This window comes from Argiope bruennichi, chromosome X1 (assembly GCF_947563725.1).
Source record: "Argiope bruennichi chromosome X1, qqArgBrue1.1, whole genome shotgun sequence".
In the NCBI taxonomy this organism is placed as follows: Eukaryota; Metazoa; Arthropoda; class Arachnida; order Araneae; family Araneidae; genus Argiope; species Argiope bruennichi.
The window spans coordinates 135,838,776-135,865,244 of NC_079162.1; the positions used below are offsets into that span (position 1 = coordinate 135,838,776).

General features: G+C 32.3%; 1 protein-coding gene across 9 annotated transcripts in view; it reads left to right on the forward strand.

Annotated features, from left to right (window-relative positions):
* LOC129959082 (striatin-3-like) overlaps positions 1–26,469 on the forward strand; it is a 173,061-nt gene that overhangs the window by 120,737 nt on the left and 25,855 nt on the right. For all 9 annotated transcript variants that reach the window (XM_056071887.1, XM_056071888.1, XM_056071885.1 and 6 more), the window contains 3 exons: positions 5,295–5,409; positions 10,002–10,109; positions 26,317–26,411. In XM_056071887.1, coding sequence (XP_055927862.1) covers positions 5,295–5,409; positions 10,002–10,109; positions 26,317–26,411 — 318 coding nt within the window. The remainder of the gene's footprint in view (positions 1–5,294; positions 5,410–10,001; positions 10,110–26,316; positions 26,412–26,469) is intronic.

Consider the following 26,469-nt stretch of genomic DNA (forward strand, 5'->3'; position numbering starts at 1 on the left):
TTGGGTTTATTCCAAAATGAGAATTTTGTAAAAATATCAAATTCATTTTGATTATTAAATGAATGTACAATAAAATTTTTCATTGCTCTTCAAAAAAGAGTTGCCAAATTTAGGATCTAAAACAGGCTCAACTTTTTGAATAATAAATTTATCTTGCATTAGCCAAGGTGAAACCGAATTTATTGCCCATGAGATTTTTCAGTTTTGCACTACAGGGCACAAAATCTGTGAGATTTTCAGTTCAATTTCAAAATTGCCTCTGAGAAGTAGCCATTAAATTCTGCATCTCTCTAGCATGAATCGTCGAAAATTATTTTAGTTCTTGGCAGAACCCTTTATTGAATGCAGAACTATTTTGAGAATCACTAAAACAATGAATACTGCATCCCTTGATTTTGAAAAGTATTTTCATATAATTGGCTATTCTTGCAGCAGTGTTAACTGTCTTAGATTCTAAGCGAAGAATTAGTTTCTTTACAGGAACTACTCTGTTTTTTGGATAAAGCGAAATAGTCTCCAAAGTACTGGAATTTTGAAAGTATACTATATAACCATATCCCCTGACACTTGCATCAGCAAACATTATTAGAATAATGTCTTCTGTATTAATTATTGAACCACTCAAGAAATATCTACTTGGAATACTAATGTTCACGTTCCTCAATTTCAGAATACCAAATCAATAATAATTTTTTTTTAATTTGTCAAATACCTCACAATTTCAGTCACAGCTAGATTCCCATTTAGCTCTAATTGCATACACAGAAACTAATCCTAATGGATGTTAAATTTGGGTTAGAGTTTTTTAAATGAATATCTTTGTTATTCATGAAGTGAGTAACATATAACTCTGAATTGTGTAACATATAACTTCAAATTCTCCTATATATATGCCAAATCAAACCCAAAATTTTTGAACAGTTTATATTTATTTTATTTTCTTCAACAGCTATTCCGTTTTAAGCCAACAGTCCTTTTAAAACTAGAATTACTCTTCATTTTGTACATGTTGCATCTTTGAGATCTCTACAGCAGTAGTTGACAAAGTTTTATCGTCGTCTTCAGCCCCATAGAAGAAGTCATCTACATACAGGGAATTATTTATCATTTCTAGAACAATACTATATTCCTCTTTATATTTTCTTATGTGATGTTTAATAGTTGCTGCAAGCATGACATTTGGTATATTCGAAATTGAGAATTTTCATTTCCAAATCAAATACTTTAAATAATTTTTGAATTCTATAATTCCCATATATTGTTTCATGAAGACTACATCTTAAAATTATATGTAATAAGTTGGTTTAGAAGTTGGGCCCATAATTAAGCATTCATTTAAGGATTTAGCATTTCTGTCCTTAGCATATTTTAGATAAGCAGTCTTCAGCATTAAGTGCAGTGGACGTCAATTTTTCAGGAATTATGAAGCGCAAAATAGCTATCTAATTATGTTCGCAACTATCCCTGTAGGAGCATTTTTCGAATAACCATGTTTCTAATTGTTCTTTTTCGTATTCATGTAGTAATTTTCTTTAGTTAAACAATAACCCGATACATAGTTATAAGCACTACTTATCAATAAATTATTCAAGTCAGTAAATTTCTCAATTTTAGACAAATTTAGATTAGAGTCATTTTCATACGAATTAAAAAAAAAAAAATTTCAAGCCATTTGCTCGGATCACCAGCAAATTTAATTTAGGTAGCCTTATTGGTGAACTACTCGAAACAATATTAATGTTTTTAGTGCTACTATTACCATTACTGCTTGCTGGTTCAAGTCTTTCAATGGTTTTTTCACTGTTAATTTACTTTATTTTACAGAGAATTTTAGATTCATAAGCCATGATTTTATTAACTTTGTTTTTTTACATACAAGTAATTCATTTTCATATTCAGTTTCATTTGTTATTAGAGTACCGGTCTTTTAATTAAGTTTTTTAATCTATCTTGGTATTCAAATAAAAACTCATGCAATGAAAAAAATTTTATATGATTTTGAGCTAATTCTGAAGAAAATATAGTTTCAAGCTTATACCTGACTGTAGTGACTCTTCCACATACATCAGCATGTTTCTTTTTATATCTCCCTAGTTCATCTGTCATGTTTCATTTCTAAGATTAAGAATGAACCTCAAAATCTTACCACACAAATGATGTCACGATCCTCTTTGGTGGCTCCAGAACAGTGGGGTTGGTGGGTCAAGAATTACTTCAAATTTTATGAGAGGTGATTGTGTTGTTTTGCCTTATCAGGCTTGCGAATTTTCAAGCCTTTTGCCCGTCTTTCAAGAGATCTACATGATTTTTGTTAATTCTGAATAAATATAAGTCGCAATAGTGCCACTTACCAGTTTTGTTAACACTTTTAGCAAACTCTGTTAGATTGTAATTTTGTTACAATTAAGCAAGTTCCTTCAAGCAGACCTTTTGTTAGAACTAAATTTAGCAGTAATGTTTTAATGCATTCTAGTTTTAAATTTAATTTATATTTGAAACTATATGGAATACTGAGATGATTGAATAATCACATCAAACATTTTGAAAAAGAGAAATAGGATGTCAGATGCAGAAACTTAAGTTTTAAATTTAAATTTTTTTTTCTGGAAATGTGACTTAATTTTTAAAAAATTCTTAAAATGAGTAAATTATGTCAAAAAAAATTCTTTAGAACAACAATTGTTTGCTCTTTTTGGTAGTGCAAAGGACCCCTTCCCCCTTCTATCATTAAAATGCATGCTATTGGGAAATGCATGCGAAAAATCCTCCAAAACATTGAATAAAAAAATGTCTACGCTGATTTTTAAATTGCATTATTCTACATTACAGCTAATTGCATGTGGAATTTCATGGCTGTATATGTGATAAATTTTTCTGGACGTCGTCGACACACAAACATTTCCTTTTATCAGTATAAATTTATTAGTGCAGATGATGTTAAGTGCTTTATATAAAAGTTGTTGTTGGGAATTACTATCATACATATTGTTACCTATTAATGAAAACCGATTTTGAAGAAATTTCTCTTACAGCATGAAATGTGTTATTTTACACCATTTTGTTTATTTTAGTTTTCTGCTGTTTGTTGAAAAATATCTCTTTCTTAGTGTGTTAGTTACCAAAGTTTGTGGCACTTGTGTTTCTTAATTATTTTTAAATAATTAAAATTATTATAATTATTTTTAAAATATTATTTTTTTAAAAAAATGAAGTTGGAACCTCCTTGGGTAAAAATGATATATATAACTGCTGATGCTAATATTAAAAATGAATTGATAGAAATGTCTCAGCTTATTTGTGGTTCATGAATAGATCAAAGAGCGAGAATCTTGAGCATTTCGACCATGCCATATTTCCACAAATGCCAATTTCAGCTTTTTTGGAAATGAATTTTATCATTCTTCAGATCAATTAATTTTCTTTCCTGTAATAATTCTGCAATATTTTTAATACCTAAGGCACTTATTGTATAAATTTATTTATTTTATTATTCAATTAATCCTACTTGTTTTATATTGTGGTGTTTATGTTTGGCGCTATTCATTATTTTATGAAGTTCAGCCTTTTGCTCCAAACTTGTATCATGTCTGGTATTTGTGGCTCTCACTCTCCTTCTAATTGAATTATATAGATCTAATTAATATTTCTATTGATAGATAAACAATATTGACGTGCTACAAGTTAAATTTTAGTGTTTCGTGAAAAATAAACACTGTGCATGTTTTGTTTTGTTTTTTCTGTAATCTTCATTTAAATCAAACATCTTGTGTTATGTATGATTTACTTAAATATTTTTGATTTTGTCAGTTATTAGCTCATTTTGATGTCACCCGCTGTGAATGACATGATGCTCACTTGTTTTATTATTTTACATCTACGAAAATCGCACTTAAGAGACCAATATCAAATATCGCTATAAAATGCATTGTAATGTCGCTCAGTACAATATGAAGTGGTTTTGAAGATGAAAATGCCCGTCACTCTCGTGTTCGATTTAGCTCCCTGGGAAATGCTGCTTCATGCACTACATAATACACAGTGTGTTAAGATTCTTTTCATTAAATTAGAATTCTTTTCATTGGTTTGTTTTAATTCTTTATGTTTACTTAAAGTGCCATCATAACTAAATTGCATTTATAACCTTTGGTGAATAATCTAATAACATCATTCCACACACACACAAAAAAGCCTCTTAACATTTTTTTGTTTGTACTATTTTCCTGTTGAACCAGTTCTACATAAATAATAATTGCTAACTATATAATTATAATGGAAATCCATTGTATTACCTAATTACTGAAAGAAACATTTATAAAAAATTTTAATGATTAGTCATATCACTGCAATTAAGCAATTCCAAATAAAGCTCAATATTTCTATTTTCAATAAAAATAGAAAATATTTTCAATGTTTCATCAATGGTATGACACCACCCCCCCTCAAAAATCTGTGAAATTTCATCTGTAATAAGCAACGAGGAAAATGATACCCAGACACAGGAAGATATTTTGTCTAGCCCTCCATCGTGTAATTCTTGCTTGCTTGCAGTGTGATATTCCCTATACATAATGTTAATAAATCCAAGTCCAATCCAAGTTGATCACTATAATTGGATTGAAACAAATATGATTCACTAAAAGAAAAGAAAATGCAATGTCAAATACAAAGCTACAATAAAAGTGCTAAAAAGGCGATATTAATCCTTAACTTAAAATTGTTCTGTAAAATGAGGATATAATAAATTAGCGTAAATATAAAATTTAAAAAAAAAATGCAGACCTCTATTCGGTAACCTTTTCTGCAATTCGGTATAGAAATTGCAAATAAAATCAGATGTATAATCTTGTAACTATTTTATTTTAATTTCCTGGATAAAAATTAATTGTAGGGTTATAAGCATTATGGGAACACCAATGAATCTATCAATTAAAACATATTTAAAAAGGTTAAAGTATATGACATATAAATCGAAAACAAATAGAAACATTGCATTTAATTCAATGCTTTGCTTCTCGAATTAATGAAGCTACAAAATATTACTAGAAACCGGCTGATCGTCTGCAAAATAGATTGCAAATAACTGATATAGATTGTTAATCACTAGCTGTTCATCAAATGTTTAAATTATATTAAAAACTTTATAAAAAATTACAGCTTAGGTATAAAAATGAAATTCATGACTAAAAAAAGTATCTTATTTGCTTATATATATATAATAAATTGCTCTAATCTATATAGCAGTTATTATAAAATTATTCATAAATTTTATAATTTTGATCTTTTCATTACTATAGATGGTGTCCAGAGAGGAAGACATTACAAAATACAACCTCAACGTTTCCAACTGCCAGACAATTATAAAACTAATTTTCATAGATCCCTCGCTTACACTATTTCTGGAAAAGATATGTAAGTATCTTTTGTGCTTTATGGAACTATTTCTTTAAAAAGAGGTTTAAAAAAATATACCTAAATTATAGCCTTTGAAATTAAAGTTAATGAAATGCTTTTTGATCAACTATTATTGCATAAAATAGTATCGTAAATTTGTTAAATTTTATTAAATATTTTTTTTTTAACTTTTGCATGAATCATGTAATTTTTAAAAAATATATAAAGGCTTTCCAGCATAAATGAGTGTTTGGGGATGGGAGACTTCTTGAAAGAGCATATGGCTATGAAAAATTTTGCTTTTGAAAAAAGAATTTCTAAATTTGTTTCTGAAAATGATAAAATAAGGCATTGTTCTAACTTGCTTTATACTGAAGAATTAACTGCCTTTAGCAATTGGCAACTTCTCTAAGAATTTTGTGTGCTTAGTTTCAATTTAAATTTCTTTTGAATCACTTAATGATTCACTCAAGAAATTGTAACAGAAATTAAAGCCATATTAGTCTAATGGACTAGCACCTGTTCTGTTCATTGACATATAAACATTCAAATAGAGTGAAGTCAAATATCAAAGTCGTTTTTAAAAACAAACTATTTAGTTCAACTAATATTAAATTTCATCTAAATCCTTTAGGTATAACTCTATGCCCAAGATTCTATCAGGCATTAATGCCATGTTATTTTACTTGTCTAATAAATGTATTCATGTATTCAATATACACTCATGTCCATAAATTAAGGATAATGCAAGTTAAGAAAAAGAAAGAGTCAGAAGCAAAACAAATCTGACTTATTTCTAAATCCTATTTATTAAACAAAAGGTAAAGAGCAAAAAAGATGCTATTTGTTTGATATCATTAATAAAAATTGCGATTTTTTGCTCCCTGGTGCAAATTACAAAAAAAAAAATCTTTTATAAAAACCAATATTACGTGGTTGGTATGATGGTTATTACGTAGTATGTCTCCTAGACGATGTAATACAGTCCGCACAACACCTAGGCATGCTGAGTATTAAATTATCGATCTGATCTTGGGGAATATTACACCACTCATCAAGCAATGCTCTGCGAAGTTCTGGTAGACATGTAGGAGGTGGTTGACGGGCTGTAACTCGTCGGCCAAGCATGTCCAACACATGCTCTACTGAATTCAAACACGGTGAGGACGGGCGTTGTTATCCGTAAACACGAATTCTGTGTCCATGGTGCCCCGAAAGAAACGTACATCTTGTTCCAGAATGACGTCCCGATAGATTTGGCCTGTCATGGTTCCAATTTGAACATGCAGGTCAGTTCTGGAACCCAGAATAATTCCTCCCCAAACGAGCAATCCTGCACCACCGTAACGTTGTCGTTCAATGATGTTCTCTTGGTGGTAACGGGTACCTGGCGTTCTCCATATGAAAGTCCGGCGAGAATCAGACCGCAAGTTAAACCTGGACTCGTCGGAAAACATCAAACAAGCCCACTGTTGCGGTGTCCACAATGCATGCTCTCTACTCCAGGCTAACCGCAGGCGACAGTGAGTTGCAGTAATTAGAACACATCTGACCGGCCTACGAGTATATAGACCAATCTGCCCTAAGCGTCTATACACGGTCTGCCTTGAAACTGTCGTACCAGTGGCTGAAGAGAGCTGACGAGACAGGTCTGATGCTGTGCTCCGTCTGTTTCTTTTGGTAGTAGCTGCCAAATACCGGTCCTCATTCGGCGTTGTAACTCGGGGACGACCTGTGCTGTAATGTCTACTGACATTACCATCATCTTGGAATCGTTGCCAAAGCCTGGAGATGACACTCTGGGCGATTCCAAGTTCCTGGAATACTTCCAGCTGGGTATGCCCACATTCCAGACGGCCGGTAATTGTACCAAATCATCCAAATGCGTCCTTTGTGTCATAACTATGCGGTTATTGCACTGAAAGGCTTATAAAAGCGCTTGCGAACAATGTTACTTCTTTGCCTGTATTCTTTATGCATCACTCACTTAACACTCTCGTCATTGTGACGTACTATCGGTGTCATCTGGTGGCTTCCTGCAATTTGCATATGATTTTTGAAGATGTGTGTTGTCATTTTACGGGTGCTATATGTATTTTAGAGTTAGATTTCCGCGTGACTCTGAATTATCCTTAATTTATGAACATGAGTGTATTTTGTTCATTGATACATGCATCTCTCTTATGGAAATAGTCCTAGACACCATAGCTCTATTAAAATCATAAATTTCTAGTACATCCATATTTTAACTTTTTCAATACTGTAACCACTTTTTTTATTCATCTTACATACTACATGGATAATTAACAGAATCCTTCTTTAACTTTCAACAATGGATGAAAATCATGCTGTTCAATATTTGATGAAATAATAAAAATGGTTTGAATTCTAGGGTAAATATGTCATATATTGTTGAAAGTTGTGCAAAAACAATATCTTTAAAAAATTGCCAAAATTTAGAAAAAATTTGCTTGACTATCATATTAATATCATTAAAAAGATTTTTTTTTAAAATGATGCAAAATACAGTTTTTAGCGTCAATTTTTTCAGAAATAATCACGGGAAAAGTCAAAATTTTGCTTAATTTTTGATAAAAATCGAATCGAAATCTTGAAAAAAGTCGCCCTAGAGATGCACATTCCTTCTCTAAAGTATATATTTGTCAAATTAGGTAGTTCTAGGTCAAACGTTTTGGTCTAAAGAGTACCAAAAGCACATACATATGCTTACAAACTATCTTCCTTTATAATTAGTAGAGATTGATATATGTGAAACATGCTTTGAAAATTTTTTTTATCTGTAATGATTTTTATTCTTCATATTTTCAAAGAAATCTAATTTATTATTTCTGTCAAAATGCCTTTGCCCTAATTTTGGTAAACACAATATAGGATACTGAGTAGGAATGTGCAAAACAGGAAAAAGAGACAGTGAGAAAATTTTCAGAGCTTATATAGATTATATTCAGAGCTTCAGAGTGTTTTAAAAAAAATCTCAGTGTTTAAATTCATGGGGAAAAGAATAACTTGTACAACTTGAAGTTATAAGTTACTATGAAGACAGAATTCGAAAAGTGTGGACATTATTTTTAGAACAAAAATTAGTTAGAAATAATTGCATTATATATAAGTACACCAATGTTTATCTGGATTGTTATGCAAATTTTACTTCTTATATTTATAATTTTGCATAGCTAAAGTAACTGCATCAAAATGATATTTTCTGTTACTAAAATGATAATTCCAAAAAGTGGATGTGCAGACAAAAAGAAAATACTTACTGAATTTTCATTAGTGTTCTTCTTTGTTTGCATTTTGTACATGCCTAAATACTAAATTTCTGGTCTAGTACTTTTCATTGCTACATTTTGTTTTTGCCCCTGCTTCAAATCATTTTGTAAAAGCCCATCAATAGTTTATCACCTCTAAACTTGTGTACCATTGCTAAATTTTCATGTCCTGAAATATAGTATGCACCAAAATATACAATACTGAAATGAAAAGATGAACAAAATTGCATTATTGTCATCTGTGAGTTTATTTTTCCTCAAAAGAAATTAACATACATACACACTATTATAGTCTGTGTATTTTCTGTAGGAGGTTCAAGGTCACATTTTCTACCTCCTTACTGTGTCTCACAACGCTGAGGCAGATAACAGTGTCACTCCTTTTTTTTTTTTTTTTTACACAGCTGTTAAGGTATTCCCGAAACGTACTGGCGTGGGGAAAAAAAACTAGCTTTGTCGAAACCATGGCAATGGAGAAGGAGAAAGTGTGAAAAGTAGGAAAAACGAGTGTCCTTGAAACGCCTACAGAAATTATACAGACTATAGTGTGTTGATTTACCACTATATACGTAATGTAAGTGTTCAAAGTGTGCACCGCCTTGCTATAGACAATGTTCATATCTTTCACTCAGATTTTCAAACATATCCTGAAACAAAGGTTGCTGTAGACTCCTGCAAAAAGAGACGATTTTCGCACGTAATGCAGGCACAGTTCTTAGTGGATCTTCACAGTTGAACGCACTCTCTTTTAACTTTCCCCATTTTCATTTGTCGAAACATTTACTGGACAACCAAACTTCCCGTTCCGTTGAAACAATATACTACCAGAACGGCGAAATTTCGTAACAATATACAGCTTAACTGTGTTACTTGCTGCCATCTTATTAAACATCTCTTGGAATTTTTTTGCCACCTTTTTCAAACTCGATCTACCTTCACGACCGCTTCCGTATGAGCGTAAATGATTCTCAACTATAAATACTTTTCCCTCCGTCGAGAGATCCATTTTCAACAACTGCACAACACAACTTCCTTTTCACTACTGCGAACACATGTAGCTGGATCTATGCCTCGTCGGCAAACGCAACTACGTGCTCGAGTTTCAGTACTGTATATTTTGACGCATACTGTATTAGAAGTCATTTTTACTACGACTTCTAATATTTTGTTGTCTTAAAATATTATAATTAAAGATTGGTCAAGCTTCCCAATTACCTGTGGAAAGAAAAAATTAACCACCCCCGTATGCAAGATGCTCTCATGCATACTAAATTTGTATATTTTGCATCTAATTGATTTTATTTTATTAATTTTTTCCAGAGTTTGCTCTTCTGATATCTCCCCAGATTTGCTTTATATGGCCGTTGGCTTTGAAAATTGTAAAATTCGTACTTGGCGTTTTATTAACAATAATACCAAATTTCAGCCGTAAGTAATTTTATATTTAGAAATCATTCCAGAATTTTGTATTACTTCTGAACTCTTATATAAGTAAAATTGCTTTCTATTAAGATCAATGATACAGTCTAAAGTGTTTTGTTAGCTAATTTAAAATATTACATAAACTATTTACCTCTAAATTTCTCTTTTGATCCGTTTTATTTTAAATTAAAAACTCCATGTAGTATGCGAACGATGCAATGAAGTTCTCTGCAAGTAATCTAAACCTGAGAAAATTGAAAATTGCTATACCAAGAAGCAAAACATTAGGTTTCATTTAACGATATCATATTGCATAAAATTAACATTCTTTCATATATAATCTTCTTCATTTACTAGAATAATTATTAAAAGAAATAATGAATTATGTTATGATTGGTGATGGTTTGGGTATTATAGGAAAGAGGATATTTATATTAACTAAATTTTTGAATCAAGAAAATGAATCTGCTTTTGATTCTCACAGATTTATTTGAATTGTGTACTATCAATTTGTTTATGTGTGCATTATTTACAAAAATATATCATACTAAAAGAATGAAAACATCGCTTAATAAGCACAACTATAAAATTGCCGTAAACTTATAATTATTAAAATGTTTTATCTAGCAAAAATATAATTTTTATGAATTACTTGGAGCTGTCTATAAAGATATAATAGAAAATGGCTTCTAAGGCAGATATAAAAATTTCATGCCTCCCCATCTTTTTATGCATGATTCACCAATTTTCATTTGCCTTCAGATTGCTTCGATGGCATAGCTTGCAATTTACTTATGGAATAACTCTTCTCAGAAAAATAGGATCTTGTTAACCGGTCATGTTGATAAGCAAGTCCTAGTATGTACAAAGTTGCCATCAGGGAATATCAAAATCATGAATAAAATAGGGAAAGGAAACAGGGAAAACAAGGAATTTTGAAATGTTCCTTAAAAACTGAAAAAATACAGTTTTTTTTTTTTTTTTTTTTTTTTTTTTTTTAAAGAAATCTATGGTGTCTTAATGTTCCAGTCTGAAGAGATTTGCTAAGGTATGAAAAATTAATACATGCGAGGTATTATGAAGCTTTAAAAAAAACGGATAAAAGTTGAGGGGAAAGAAACAGTCCCAATAAATGCAACGAAGCTTTATGAATTGTTGCAAAAAAAAAAAAAACTGACTGAAAATTCTGCAGAAATAATGGAAATAAGTGCTTAAATATTTAAATTGGTAAGAGGTATATATTTTTAATTGTAATCTTTTTGTTAAATAATCATTAAATGATTTGTATCTTGATTCTATTATAACTAAAACAGGATCCCCCAAATTAGGGTGAAAACCCTTTAGACATACACAAATGAACTGTAGTCTGACAAAGACTAATGACAGCCAGAGCAAATATCAAAAATGCATTCTAGTTCTACATATTTCCTCTTCCTAGAAATTTTTTGACAGTGAACACTAAAATTGAAATTGTAAGTACATCTAAATAATATATGAAACATATTTGAACTAATATAATCTTAAGTTGATGGTTCAATCATCAACCTGTTTAAATTTCATTATTGAAGTAGTTAAATTTTTGACATGTTAAAAACTTTAATTGCTACGAAAACCAAGAAATAAATCTACATAAATTAAAATGTATTTGTTCAAAATCTTAAATCTTCGAAAGTTCTTCGCCGATTGCTTTGAAATTGTGACACAACGTTGCGTTCTTATACGCGCTTATTTTTATATACGTATTATACCGATGCCACACTTGTCGTGAGTAAAAAAAACAAAAAAAAAACAAATAATTACTTTTTGAAACACATTGCTATCTGTTGGACTTATTCACACGCTGTATTAAATATTTTACGATTCCATTTCAATGTTTTTCATTTCGGTTTTTTTTTTAACTATTTATCTTATTTTACTATATAATTGACGATACGATTGAGCTGTATTGATTGATTTTTGTTTAAATTTAAATTATATCATGAAATTGGTCTCTTGAGATTGTGAGCTGATTGAAATATTTTGTTTCTCATTATGTTGGAATTTAGCTATGTCTATTGGTTTGCGTTTGAATTGAAATAATACTTTAGTATTTTCTTTGTTTTTTAGCTCTTGTTTTTCTTTCCTTTAATGTTTTGCAGTTTTATATTACATCCTGGGATATTCAAACAAACTACAATAGGCAGGCTGTACGCGTGCATCCCAACCAAGATTGTGGCTTCTTTCTTCTCATGCTGCTAGTAAATATTCGCGGTTCATCTTTTCAGCAATTAAGAAAAACAGCCTTTTTCCGTAGTGCATGTTATACTTAAATTTATTAGAGAGCGACCGACCCTGGGATGTATACATTAATGTCGCTTCCAACACGTCATGTCTAGATCAAATTCAAGTATTTTTTGCAACTATATTGACCGATTGTTTTCCATAATCTCCAACTGAGTTATGGGAGAAATATAAATCATTTGGCTAGAGATATTTTCCGTTGAATACGTGAGAGATATCCAAGTATAAACTTGAATTTCAGAACAAAAATCTACAACGAAGCGTTAAATACGAAGAGATGTGCATAGAAACCGCAAACAAAGTTTCTATTCATTTGTGAATGCCATCACCGAATTGATCTGCTTCTGCTTCATTCGATGAAGAATTGCATCGGGAACAAAATTACAACGCGGGTAATCTTTTGTTGTGTGTGCAACCAAATGTTCCTAAAATAATGCTTGAGCAAAATGGCATTTACGATCAAATAATGCAAATTTTCAGGAACGAGGTAGGAGAAATCTTAGATGAGGCAAGAGGAAAGGTGACAGTTAACGTGATCTCAGGACGAATTTCATTGCTTTATATTTTCAGAAATTTAGTGACGTCAAAAAAAAAGTATTGCACAGTATTCAAACCAATTATAAATTCAGGTTTGGCTGAATGAATGACCTATTCTTGCAAAATTGTCGAGCTTAAAATATTATTCAGTCTAGCATGCAGAGTGAGGTAGTCGCATACGAGTCCGTCGTCACTATTCTAGAATTTTTTATTTCATTCGATCATCCAGAGATGTCACCGTATATGTTAAAATTGAAAATCGGCGTGCCACTTATCATGTTACGAAATATCAACCAACCATTGATTTGCAATACAATGCGGCATGCCGGAAAAAAATGAACATCGTAGAGGCAACAATATTGATAGGATCTTTCAAATTATATATTCCTCGCATTCCTATGATACCAACAGATATGTTATTTCAGTTTAAAAAATTCAATTTCGATTAAAGTTTGCAATCGCCATCAACAAAGTTCAGGACCAATCTTTAGAACTGTGTAGTTTAGATAATACGGATTGCTCTTCCATTATACTTTACATGTTCTTGTGTTGGCAGACAATCTCTATATATGCATAGACAGTAGAGGAAAAAAATCACCCATGTGAAATCATCCATGCGCTTTCTCTTTTCTGTCTTTCCTATTTAGCCAGACTGAGCGCAGCAACGTGTGGCCGCATACAGCAAGTTGAGAAATAAGAAGTAGTGCACAAAAAAATTGTTAAAATTTGAATTAAAGTTCGATGTTTAAATAAAATCTAAGTCATTAAATGTTTTAAAGCTAATGAAATTGTTGTTACTTTTCAATAATCTCAGCATGGTTTTTGAAGACAGCACATTTATTGGACATAGAAAACGAAAAGAAAAGAACACAGGTATTTACAATTAAGCACACAGCATCTTGTTCGCGGGAGGAATGGTGCCGGAACGAAGCGCCAGAAGCGGAGTCACACAGATATTCCTACGCGAGAAAAATAGTCCGCTCGCTTCATCCCAACACACCCCTCCTGCGAGTGACATTTTTCGAGCATTTATAATACACATAAAAATTAAATGCACACAACAATACAAAAAATTATATGTAAATACAAAAATTAAGAAATTAACGAAATATTTTTCACAGAATACTTCAGTTTTTCTTCACTAACAGCTTTTGTAAGAAAATCTGCAATTAAACATTCTGTTTGAACATATTCTAATTTAATTACATTATCTTTCAACAAATCTTTCACAAAATGAAAACGTAAATTCATATGTCTTGATTTATTTGAAGACCTGGTGCACTTAATCCACTGAATTGCTGCTTGACTATCTGAATTTAAGGTTACAGCATTATTTATAAATTGTTTACAGTTTAACTCAGTTAATAAGTTTACAGTCCAAATAATGTCTTTACATATTTCAGAAATAGCAAATAACTCAGCTTCACATGTTGACAGACTGACACTTTTTTGTTTATGACATTTCCATGAAATTAATGAATTACCTAATTTAATTACACCACCAGAAAATGATTTGCCATTTTCTGCATTCCCCCAACTAGCATCAGAACTTGCATTAAGAAAACCAAACTTACTGTCATAAAACAATTTTTTATCTTTTGAACCCATTAAATATCTTAGAACTCTTTTAGCTAAATTATGGTGCCTTTTTTCTGGTTTATGATTAAATTGTGACAAATATGTTGTTACAAATGATAAATCAGGCCGCGTTCTATTAGCTAAATATAAAAGTTCACCAATTAATTCTTGATACATCGTGATGTCAACCAGTTCATTTGTGGAAGGGAAACTCTTATCTTCTCCTTTTACAATTGGAGTTTTAACACTTTTACATTTTTCTAGATTATGTTTAACCAATAATGATTCAATATATTCAAATTGACACAGATCAATACCATTTTCATGTTTTACAATTTCTATACCTAAAAATTTACCGGTTTTGTTCTCTTGTAATTCAAATATGCTTTTGATGCTATTTACAATCTCTTGATACATTTCATCATTATTAGAAAAAATTGCTAAATCATCTACATACATACATAATATAAAAATATTTTTACCAACAGTTTTAATGAATACACAATCGTCAGAGGCCAGTTGCATCAATCCTAATTTTTCTAATTCACCTTTTATAGTCATATACCAGTTTCTACCAGATTGTGGTAAGCCATAGATACTCTTTTGCAACTTACAAACTTTTTCATCTTCAATTAATTTTTCATAACCAGGTGGAGGTAACATATAAACAGTTTCTTCAATATCACTATATAAATATGCAGTTTTAACATCAAAGAACTTAAGAAATAAATTTAATTTAGATGCAAGTGCCATTAACATTCTGAAGGATTCGATGTTTACAGCGGGTGAATTAGACTCGGAATAATTCTTTATTTTTTATTTGATTAAAACCTGCTACTAAAAGTCTCGCTTCATATTTTGTTTCACCAGAGTTATCTTGTTTTAAAGAATATACCCATTTGCTTTTTATTAATTTTGTTTTTCCTGGCTTGTTTACTATTTCCCAAACTTCGTGTTTATTTAACGAATCCAATTAATTTTTCATTGCTATTTTCCAGTTCTTCCACTCGGCACTATATTTGCCTCTGAATATGTATTCGGAATGTTATGAGCTATGACATTTGTTTGGATTTGAGCCTTTTCGAACGTCTGACTCGGATCTGATTTTTTAAAATATTATTACTTCTTGACTCAATATCTGGTGTTTCGTTCTCATCCCCCACAGCGGCGTCTCTCTTCCGCTATGGTATAGAATTGATGAGTCACTATCTGCTATCACTATCTCATCCTCTGCCGATTCGGCAGGAATTTCTAAACTAGATATTTTACTTTTTTGGTAACTTCATGTTTTACCTTATGGGTTTTTAAAGCATAAGCAGGTTAGTTCGCATTGACGGAAAAATAAGAATAAAATAAGATGTATTTGATGCGCAAAATGCATCGAAAACGAGAGAAACTATTCTAAACACGCACTATGTGTGTGTGTGTGTGTGTGTGTGTGTGTGTGTGTGTGTGTGTGTGTGTGTGTGTGTGTGTGTGTGTGTGTGTGTGTGTGTGTGTGTGTGTGTGTGTGTGTGTGTGTGTGTGATGATAATATTTTAAACTCTTAATTTAATCCGAATTAATTTCTAAAGCTTTTGCCCATAGTAATTTCATTCTCTTATTTCCTGATCCAATTCCACTTTCTCTACTTAATTAATGCAAGAGAAGCTTTATAAAATTGCTGAATCGGCTAAAAGCCTAAACGTTCCCACACTCCGAGTGAAGGGACAAAATACCGCTTACTTAACAAATTCTTCTGAAAGATCCCTCTGTTTCCCTTGCTTTTTGATCGACATGCCATGGAAATCCCTATTAAAACATCACAGTATATAAGACAGGGATAATTTGTTTCTCCCTCTTTTTACGCCACTTCTTAACTAATGTGTTGCTGTGAGCGGATGTGCCTTGTCCGCGCCTTCTTGTAAATAAATTATGCCTTTCCGGGATGAATTAAAGCGAATTTAAAAATGCAAAGTCTCTTCAATGTCTTCGAAACTTCATTCTGCTTCAAGCAAAATAATGCTGATTATATATATATATATATATATATATATATATATATATATATATATATAGAGAGAGAGAGAGAGAGAGAGAGAGAGAGAGACTTTTGTTCTGATTACCATAAAGCCATGCTAAATTAGATCATTGTTCGTATTTATATGTTTCGGGGCGATCTTTTGAATGACCTACGAAAAGGATTTTACTGTGTGATATTGAATTGGTATTTATTAGGGCACGTAATTACGTTGCGTAAAATCCACTGCACTGAAATTTTAGTTTAAAGCCACAACATTTCAATAATAGCGATTTCTTTTGTGGTATACTTTTTGAATGTCACTTAAAATATTGCAAATTATCTTCCATAGAAAATTGATATTGCTGCTTTCCATTGAATATATTTTTCAATCCACATATACTGTACACAACAGAGTATGTCGTAAGAAATGCGAGTTAAGTTTTCAAAAGTTGCAGGAAAGATAAATTGAAAAAGATATATAGACATTTCTGAGAAAAAGCAGTGCGTTTTGTTCAAAAAGAAAAGAATTTTAAAAAATTAACAACTTTGTTTTACATAAGCTGTGGGTTTGCAAAATGTATATAATATTTATTTCAACAATTCTACTCAAAACAAATTCAGACGTGTGACATTTCTTACAAATACATCTGCACTTTTGAAGAATTACTTTTTACTGTGAAATATTTTTATTTTACTCTGTATAAATAAAATGTACTATACTATGCACTTGCTCTTTGGAATAAAAAAGAAAAGGTACTTAGAAAAAGTAATTTTTGACATGGATGGAGAAATTAAGGAGTTTTCTCAAAAAGCTAATGAAACGGGATTTTTCCCTCTTAGCTGAAAGAGTGTCAACGTTTCTCTCTCAAATGATTTTCTTTTAACATTAAAAGAAAAACCCAAAACTTTCTCGCATACTCGCCAATAAACTTGTCGTGGCCTGCTTGCATAACATTGGCGTACAATAAACAGTTAGGAAATATTAAATTTTGGCGGGAATTTGGCATTTTTACCGAATCTATCGTGTCATCCTTGGCGATTTACCTTTTGCATGCGGTTAATAACATCAACAAATGGAATTTGAGCTTTTGATACATTTTTCTCAATCGATTAAAGCCAAAATTTGACACAAAATTGTACTTATATTACAAAATCCGATCCTTAAATTGATATATTTAAGACGTGTTTTTGAATTATCGTGTTAACATGTTTCTGAAAGTATAGACCGACAGACAGTCAACACGTTATTGCTTTTTTGTCAACTTTGACATGTGCCTACTCTATAGATGTTAAACCGGTGTACTGAATCTTATCTATCTAGCTCTCTTCAATCTATAGTTATCGTATTAACTAATATTCGAACAGACGGATTTCCTTAGAACGGATTTTAATCAAAATTTGATAGAAATCCGCAAATTTGGTGTAAAGATCATATACCAAGTTTCAGCCATCTAGCTCAAAGCGTTTTTGAAAGGTTTTCGTAATAGACAGATCGACATCTTCCAAAGATATGTTTTTGGAACTCAGGGAGGTCTAAATGGGGAAATTTAACATCTTGAGTTCGATTTTTTTTTTTTTTTTTTTTTTTTTTTTTTTTTACAATTACTATGCTTTCTCTGTACTACATATACGAAAAAGTAATAATTGAGAGAAACGAACTTTTACGATGTATAGAATCTAAAATTGCCAATGAGAAATTTTTAAAAACTAAATTTAAAGTCAGCTGTAATAATAGTGTTTCTCTACCGCTTTTTTTTTTTATTATTTTTCTGTTTATTATTTCTGTTCTTATAATGTTTATATAATCTAGTTTTTTTATAAAAAGCAAATAAAAGCGGTATGTATTAATTCATTCAATTAAATTTATCAATATCAAATAATTCTGTCAGCTTTATTTTTTTTTTTTTTCATTTTAAATTTTGAGTTGAGGATTTTAAGATTAGGAAAAAATAGTCAATTACTTCTTATAAGTCAATTTTTTTTGTTTGTTGTTGTTCTGAGCTTAAATTTAGTTATAAAACTCTATCAGCATTATCTGATATTACGTTTTCTTAATTAATTCGAAATTCCTAACTGATTAATTATGTTTGCTAGCGATTAACATAGACGTTAATAATTAAGGTCCCTTTCCCCAATGACTTGTGCAAATAATTTCCTCCCCGTTTTTTCCATTATGTATTGACTTTACCGATTATTTAACTCTCCATCGATTAAAAACTAATCCAAATTTAAATCTCTAATATTGATTCTATTCAGTTTGTTCATAACTCAAATTTTCAGAATTTCCTTGTATTACTTAACGATAATGTTGCGTATCTAAATAAGTGATGAGATTCGATTTAATCTCTGAAAGTTATAACCATTTTTAGAATTTGCCATATCATATTAGAATATTTCGATTAAATTATAAAAAATACATATTTAAAATTTTGAAAAATATTTTTTTTTTAAAAATTTTCTGTAAAAACTATAATTTATTATGCAACATGAAAAAATCCTATGCATAGAAAATAAGTGGGTTTATGTATCCATGCATGTGCAAAGGTACTTAATTTTTTTCGCTAAGGTTAGTGCAAATTCCAGACGCCTGGTCAGTCCAAAACATTTCGATAGACGACGAAAAATTATTAATGGATATAGAAGCTCGCCAAGTAAAGACCCAAACATTGTGTACATCGACTATCCAAACTTTAATCAATATATCCCGCTTCAGTTCATACACAAAACTCTTGAGAATAACAGCTTGGAGTTATCGCTTTCTGCACGACTGTAAATCTCGACATTTTGCTTCAGAATTAACAACTGATGATATGAATAAGACAAAAAACTGTTGAATTTCAATTGTACAAAAATAGTGTTTTTCTGTAGAAATCAACGGACTAGAGAATAATCGTTTCTTACCTAAATCCTCAAAAATTTCTCGTTTTCATCCATTTCTAAAAGATTTTACGACTTGTGATAGTCTATAATTCGCACGGATATCACTTGAACAAGGGCATCCAATTTTACTTGAAAGATCTCATTATTTTGTACACTTGTTGATTAGACGGATTTGCAGACACGCGCATTCGTCTGCATCACTGGGGTGTTCGTCTAGTTCTTTCAGAATTACGCTCCGAGTTTTGGATATTCCGAGGTCTTCAAGCCATCACGCCAGTAATTAAAACTTGCTGACAATACAAACTGTCCCATACTTTAAATTCTAATGAAATAGAGGCCTCCCTTCCAACTGACAGACTTACTTCTTGTATACTTTTCGATACTACTGGAATAGATTTTGCAGATCCAGTTTATATTAGGACCTTTAAATACGAGACGAGACGAAAAATTCTGTGGTATCCACAGCGCGAAGCGCTGTTACTCACGATCAATGATGGTGAGTTCTGGGTTGGTAGTTTCGCTGGCGTGGATGAAGTCTGGGGCTTGAGTGGAAACTTGGTTCGATGTTGGAGTGTATGTAGTCTTGGGTCTTTGGCAGGTCCAATCCGGGTGGATCTTCTAGAGAAGGAGCGAGGCTTCTAGGATGTGGTGTTTTTTCTCCTTCCGGTGATGTATCTTGCCGTGGTGTGGGAAGTGTGCAGGGGTTGAGGTATTGTCTTTAGGTTTTTGACCAATTAAGGATTATGGTATGGCTCATGAGGAACTGATTGCGCTATTGCGATAGATGAGGAGAATTTTATGATTGACTTTTAATTTAATATTTATTTAAAATTAATGGGGTCAAGATGAGAAGGTTGATTTGTGAGTATTAGCATTAGGTAAAATTTGGTTACATTAGAGAAGAATTAGTTTGGGTCTTTTGCTATTTCTGTTTGGTTGATAAATTTCTATCTCTTTTATTGCTTCGTTATTAATTTGGATTAGGTCATGAAAGAATTTTTCTGCAATGCTTTTAATAAAATCTTTTATTGAAGGGATATTGAGGGCTCGTCTTATATCGCCTTTTCTCATGAACTATCTAGCTTTTGTTATTTGTCTAAGGATTTTATTTTGGCACCTGTCTGTGATATTTATGTTGTATTTTGGTGCGTAGACTCAAACTGGGCAAGCATACGTTATGACAGGTCTTAGCATGGCTGTATAAACAAGTAACTTATTTTCCCTAGTCATTTCTGAATTACGAGCAATTAGGGGATATAACTTACGGGCATTATCACGGAATTTTTGTTTAACATAGTTAAGATGGGGATTCCAAATTTAGGTTTTGTCTAATATTACACCGAGGTATTTAGCTTCCTGAGACCATGGGATTTCAACTTTATTAATTTTAATTAGGTTTTGGGTAGTTTTTCTTTTCTTTGTGAAAAGCACTGTTATTGTTTTTGAGGCATTTATTGCGATTTTCCACTTGGAGAACCAGCTTTCTAGGTCTTGGATGTGTTTGTTTAATGCGTGAGTGAGGAATTTTATGTTTATGTTTTTGGCCAGTATAGCTGTGTCATCTGCGAAAATGCATAGTTTGGTATTGTGTTTCTGAGGTATATCATTAATAAATATTGAGTATAAGGTGGGGAATAATTTAGCTCCTTGCGGTACACCTGCTTTTATGGAGCGAAGTTTGGAGAGTGTGGCGTTAACGCGTATTGTGAAATTTCTGTTATAAAGGAAGGAGGAAATTAATTTTACGAGAGGAGGAGGAGTGCTGTAAGAGATTAATTTATAAATAAGTCCTTCCAGCCACACTCTATCGAATGCTTTTTGAATATCGAGGAAAACCGCTCCCGTGCTTTCTCTATTTTCGAAACCTGCGGTAACATATTTAACGACTCTATGGAGTTGCTGGATGGTAGACAATTTGGGTTTAAAGCCGAATTGCATGGGGATTAGAATGTTATTATTGAACAGGTGCTTATCAAGTTTTTGTAGGATAAAGTGTTCTATTATTTTGCTGATATTTGAAAGGAGTGATATTGGTCTGTAGCTGGTGGGATCAGTAGGATCTTTTCCAGGCTTTAAAATAGGAATCACGACAGCGGTTTTCCAAGATGAGGGGAAGTATTTAAATTTGAAAACGAATGCGATTATTAAATATAGTTTGAATTTGGTGATGAGTGGGAGGTTTTTGATAATTTTATTTGATACACTGTCTATCCCTAGAGCCTGTTTTACATTTAATTTATTTAAGTACTGGAAGAATTCCGCAGGGGTTGGTGGCTCTATTTCGGAGTTTTTTAAAAGTTTTCTAAAGTGCTGTTTACTTTGTTTTCTGTGTCAGTGTCGTGCATATTATTCAAGTTGAATTGTTGCTCCAAACTATCGGCTAAGGTTTCGGCTTTATCAGTGTTTGAAATGGCAGTACTGGCCTGGCCTTTAAGAGCGGAGATTTTTGTATATGTTTTCCTCATGTGTTTTGCTGTGTTCGAAAGTGAATTATCGTTCGGTTGAAGTGCTAATAGTTTGTTTTTCCAGTCCACTTGCGATACTCGTTTTCTGGTTTTTTGCTATCATTCTATTTAGTCTGTTTAGGTCTTTTTTATCAGATGGATCTCTTAGTTTTTTGCCATTTATGACGCACGCTGTTTCTTCTGTTTAGCAATATTTTTAGTTCGTTGTTTACATATTAGGTGGTGGGGTCTATTTCTTTGGAGTTTGCGCGAAAAGTTGTTGTGATTGAATTTGTAAAATTTGTGACTCGAATGTCTAGGTCGACTGTTGAATTAACATTAATATTTAGGTCTGTGTTGTAGAGCATGTTTGTTTTAAATTTAGTCCAGTTTGTTTTTAATTTATTGTTGTGTTTGGGGGTTTTAAAGGTAAAGTAAAAATTTAATAAAACTGGGTTGTGGTCTGAGCTTAGTTCCGGGACCGAGGGTATGTAGTATGGGTTTAGAAAATTTTTTGTAATTGCAAGATCTATGAAAGATGCAGTGTAGTTTCCGTAACGGATGAGGGTGGATGGGGCGATGGTTTCTAGTCCGGATGCAATGAGTCTAGTTCGCAAATGACTTTAAAATATTACCTCTAGTAGTGTTTTTATCGAAGCCCCAGCTAATGTGGTGAGCATTAAAATCACCTCCCAGAATACATATGTTACCTAAATGCATTAAAGTGTTCAGGTCTGAAATGAGCTGGTTTGTGTCAGATGAGGGGGAATATAAATTGATGAAATTACTATTGGATCCGAATTAAGAATGTTTAAGCTGACACTGGTTGATTCTATATGGGTGACTGGTGGTGAGGGGATTTCGTGGTGTGGAAGTGAATTTTTAATTACTATGGCCGTGCCACCGCTTGGTTTATGTACGTCTTGATTGGGTCTATAGTTTAAGTACGAGTTATAGTTGGCTATTTTAATAGTTTGGGGAGGTCTCAGGTGGGTTTCTTGCAGTAAGATAATATCGGGGTTGTGCTTGTTTACAAAGTCACGAAACTCGATTATCCGAGTTTTAATGCCGTTAGCTTTCCAGAACACAATCCTTAGACGAGGTGTCGAACTAATTATTTATTATAGGTATAGCTGCTTCAAGAACAGTTTCGACTATTTGTTCAGGACTGTTGATTTTACTTATAGATTTTAACAATTTCTATAAAGCTGGGGTTGTGATCAGGGCTTTTCTCAGGTTAATCAGTGCTTGTAGTAAATCAATCAGTTCGTTAAAATCTAGATTTTCATGGTCGGTGTTTGTTTTATGAGAAGTGGTGCCATCTGTTGGAAGTCGTCATAGTTATAGGTTTGCTGCACTGGTTGCTGGGTTGGAGCCGGTTTATTTGAAGTAACATCTGCGAAGCTTCTGTTGTAGTCTGTGTATTTTCTGTAAGCGGTTCAAGGTCACATTTTCTACCTCGTTATTGGTTGTCTAGTACCAGTAACGCGGTAGAAAATGTGACCTTGAACTGCCTACAGAAAATACACAAATTATAAATCTGTAGGCGCGGTTGTAATTTGAGTTGGCATTGCTGGGGCGGGAGATGGTGGAAGTAACTGATTTTTGTTTGGGAAACATCTTGCAACCTCTCCACGAAGCGACGTGGCCTGTTGTGTGGCAGTTCATGCAGGTGGTGGTCGGCAGTTTTTCCTTGATTGTGTATTCTGATGTTCGATGGTTTTAAACCTTCAAATACAACTTGCATCACGCTATTTATATGTTCCATTACTAAAGCTTTGCATATCAAACTTGTTTCTGTCCTTTCTGTAGACAAATTTCTTTTGGCCTTACAAAGGTTTATCTGCGAAGAGGACTTCCACACACCATATACATTGAAAACGCCACTGTCTTCCATGCCTCAAACAAGGAACTCATTTTCCTTTGGAATACATTGACAACGCCACTGTCTTCCATGCCTCAAACAATACATTGACTTCAGCGAAAGTGCAGCAGTTCTATGCTCTCAATGGTATAAAGTGGAAGTTTATTGCACCACGAGCAGCTTGGTGGGGAGGATGGTGAGAACGACTAATAGGTTTAACCAAACGATGCCTTCGAAAATCACTTGGTCGCTCATTTCTAGATGAGGAAGCCTTAACTACGGTATTATTGGGAATATAAGCTTCTCTCAACAGTAGACCTTTGATTTGTGAGCGTAGTGAAAATGATACAGAGGACGTTTTGACCCCACTTATTTCGTTACTGGTCGAAAGTTGCCCACTGTCCCATACGGACCTGAGCCTAAAAATAACAAGCTCATAAATACATGCTACAGCAAGACTTCCTAGATACATTTTGGTAAAGATGGTCCAAAGGATATCTAGTGGGATTACGTTCATATCATCAAGTACGAAATGTCAAGCAATCACCTCGAGTAGGAGACTTGGCCCTATTATAAAAAGATCTACGACCACGATATATGTGGAAAAAAAGCTCTTGTGATGAAATTAATCGATAGGCGTGACGGAAAAATTTATACCTGCTTCTTCCATGTGTCAAAGGAAAAGAAATTACCTGTCCAATTCAACTGGTCATACCTCTAGAGGTTGGCCAGGGTGGGGAGGATGTTGCAGAAAGCAAACATACATCTTAGCACAATTACTTATAGCTTAAGTGGCCCTAGTTACTATTCTAAAAACTACTTTTTTGACTTGTAACGTCTACATATCGTGAAGAAAATAAATATATGTTATATTAACGTCTCTCAACAATTGCTGAGACACTGAAGACAAGGAGCAAAAGGAAAAAAAAGTCATTCCGCCAGTTGCTCTCTCTACGACACTGCATTTCGGTTGTATTTTACTGTTTTTGCTTCAGGTTTCTTGTGTAGTAGTGTTTATCCGTTGTCTGTGAAAGGGTAAATTGCGATCTTACTAGAATTCTCACCATACACTCTACGGACGGATTTTCCGTAATAATATTGAAGACGCTGCATTAAAGATAATTCACAAACTTCATGGAAGTATTAACCCGGTCAGGACAGGCAAAAGGAGAAAGAAGCATTCCCCCAGGCCTGGGCGCTCCGAGTATGTACGCACCCACAGATACGGGAGAATTTTCCCGCTAAGCGAATTTTATTTAAAAAATTTATATAAATTCATTACTGCAATTAAATACACTGAAATTTGCAATTTATTATAATTTATAGAGTCTGAATATACTGTAATAAAATTATCGCGATATTTAAAAAAACAATTGCAAAATGTAAAGAAAATGAAATAAATTAAACGTTTTTATTAAAATAACATTTTTATTTTTAAAAAAAAGTTATGTATAATGTATACATTCAATTCTTGTTCAACTGGCTGTGGACTATTTATGTAAATACCACTATTTCCAGAAAACTCCAGGTGTCTTTTTTTTTTTTTTTTTTTTTTTTTTTTTTGTCTTTTTGCCAGTCATACGTATTTAAATTATCCACACTATTACCCGATAATCAATTATTTCATCTGAATAGTCAGATTCACTACCGCTTATATTCGAAAAATCACTTTCCTCTGTTTCACCATCTGATTCATTCATCAATTTAGAAATCTCGCTCTCATTTAAATAGTTCGCTCTTTTCGCCGTAGTGACTTAAGTAAAACTTACCCTAAATATACAAAAAAAAAAAAAAAAAAAAAAAAAAAAAAAGCTTATCTAACAAACTCCAAATGTAAAATCTACACCCACTTAAATCAATAAGTAATCTTTTTTCCAACTTAGTCAAAATATAAACGTAAACCCAGAGCGCAGTCAGTCAAGGTCCTTTAAATGCCCAATCCTCTCGAGAGAGCCGAAAAGGCGTAATTGTTTATATGTTTAAATACCCGGATCAAATAAAAAATAATAATAAAAAAACTCGGAATTAAATGAGCATATTAAAGGTCAATGTTTATTCGAAATTATAATTTATTAATGGCGGATTTCAACCGCCATCTAGTGTCATTTAAAAATTTAAATGAAACTTTCCAAATTGAAATCACGTATACGTGATCGTGGGCTCCTGGAGTGGGAAAGGTTAATCTCATATACGACACCGTGGGCCTTGAAGGGAGAACCGCGTGATCACGTATATGTGATTACGGTCCTGGACGTTTTAAAGAAATTACACATTTTTTTGATAATATTTAAAAAACCATTCCATTTGGAAATAATAACTGTAATTTTTGAATGAAATCAGGCTATACTGGAGTGTTATTCAAGTAGAAGTTTTCTGAAAGTAAAAGTTAAAAAATATACAATAATAAACACCTTAAACTAAATCACTTCAAAATGATCTATATGTGAAAAAAAAGAAAAAAACTTCCGCTAGGCAGCTAAAAACAGTGGAGGAAATGTTTATTAGTATGTATATAACTTTGAATAACCTTTGAATTTTTACAAATCTAGATAAAGTAACAGCATATTTCATTCATTCATTTTCATGTTCTTTTTCATTTTTGTGTTATAATTATATTCTTTCTTTCAGGATTGGTACATTAGTAGGACACGAGAAAATTGTATGTGCCTTGTCAATTGATTCAAATAGGAAATGTCTGATATCTGGTTCTCACGATTATTCTGGTATATAAAAATTAAATTATATGATTTTTGCTCCATCTCACTAATGGTTTATTATTAA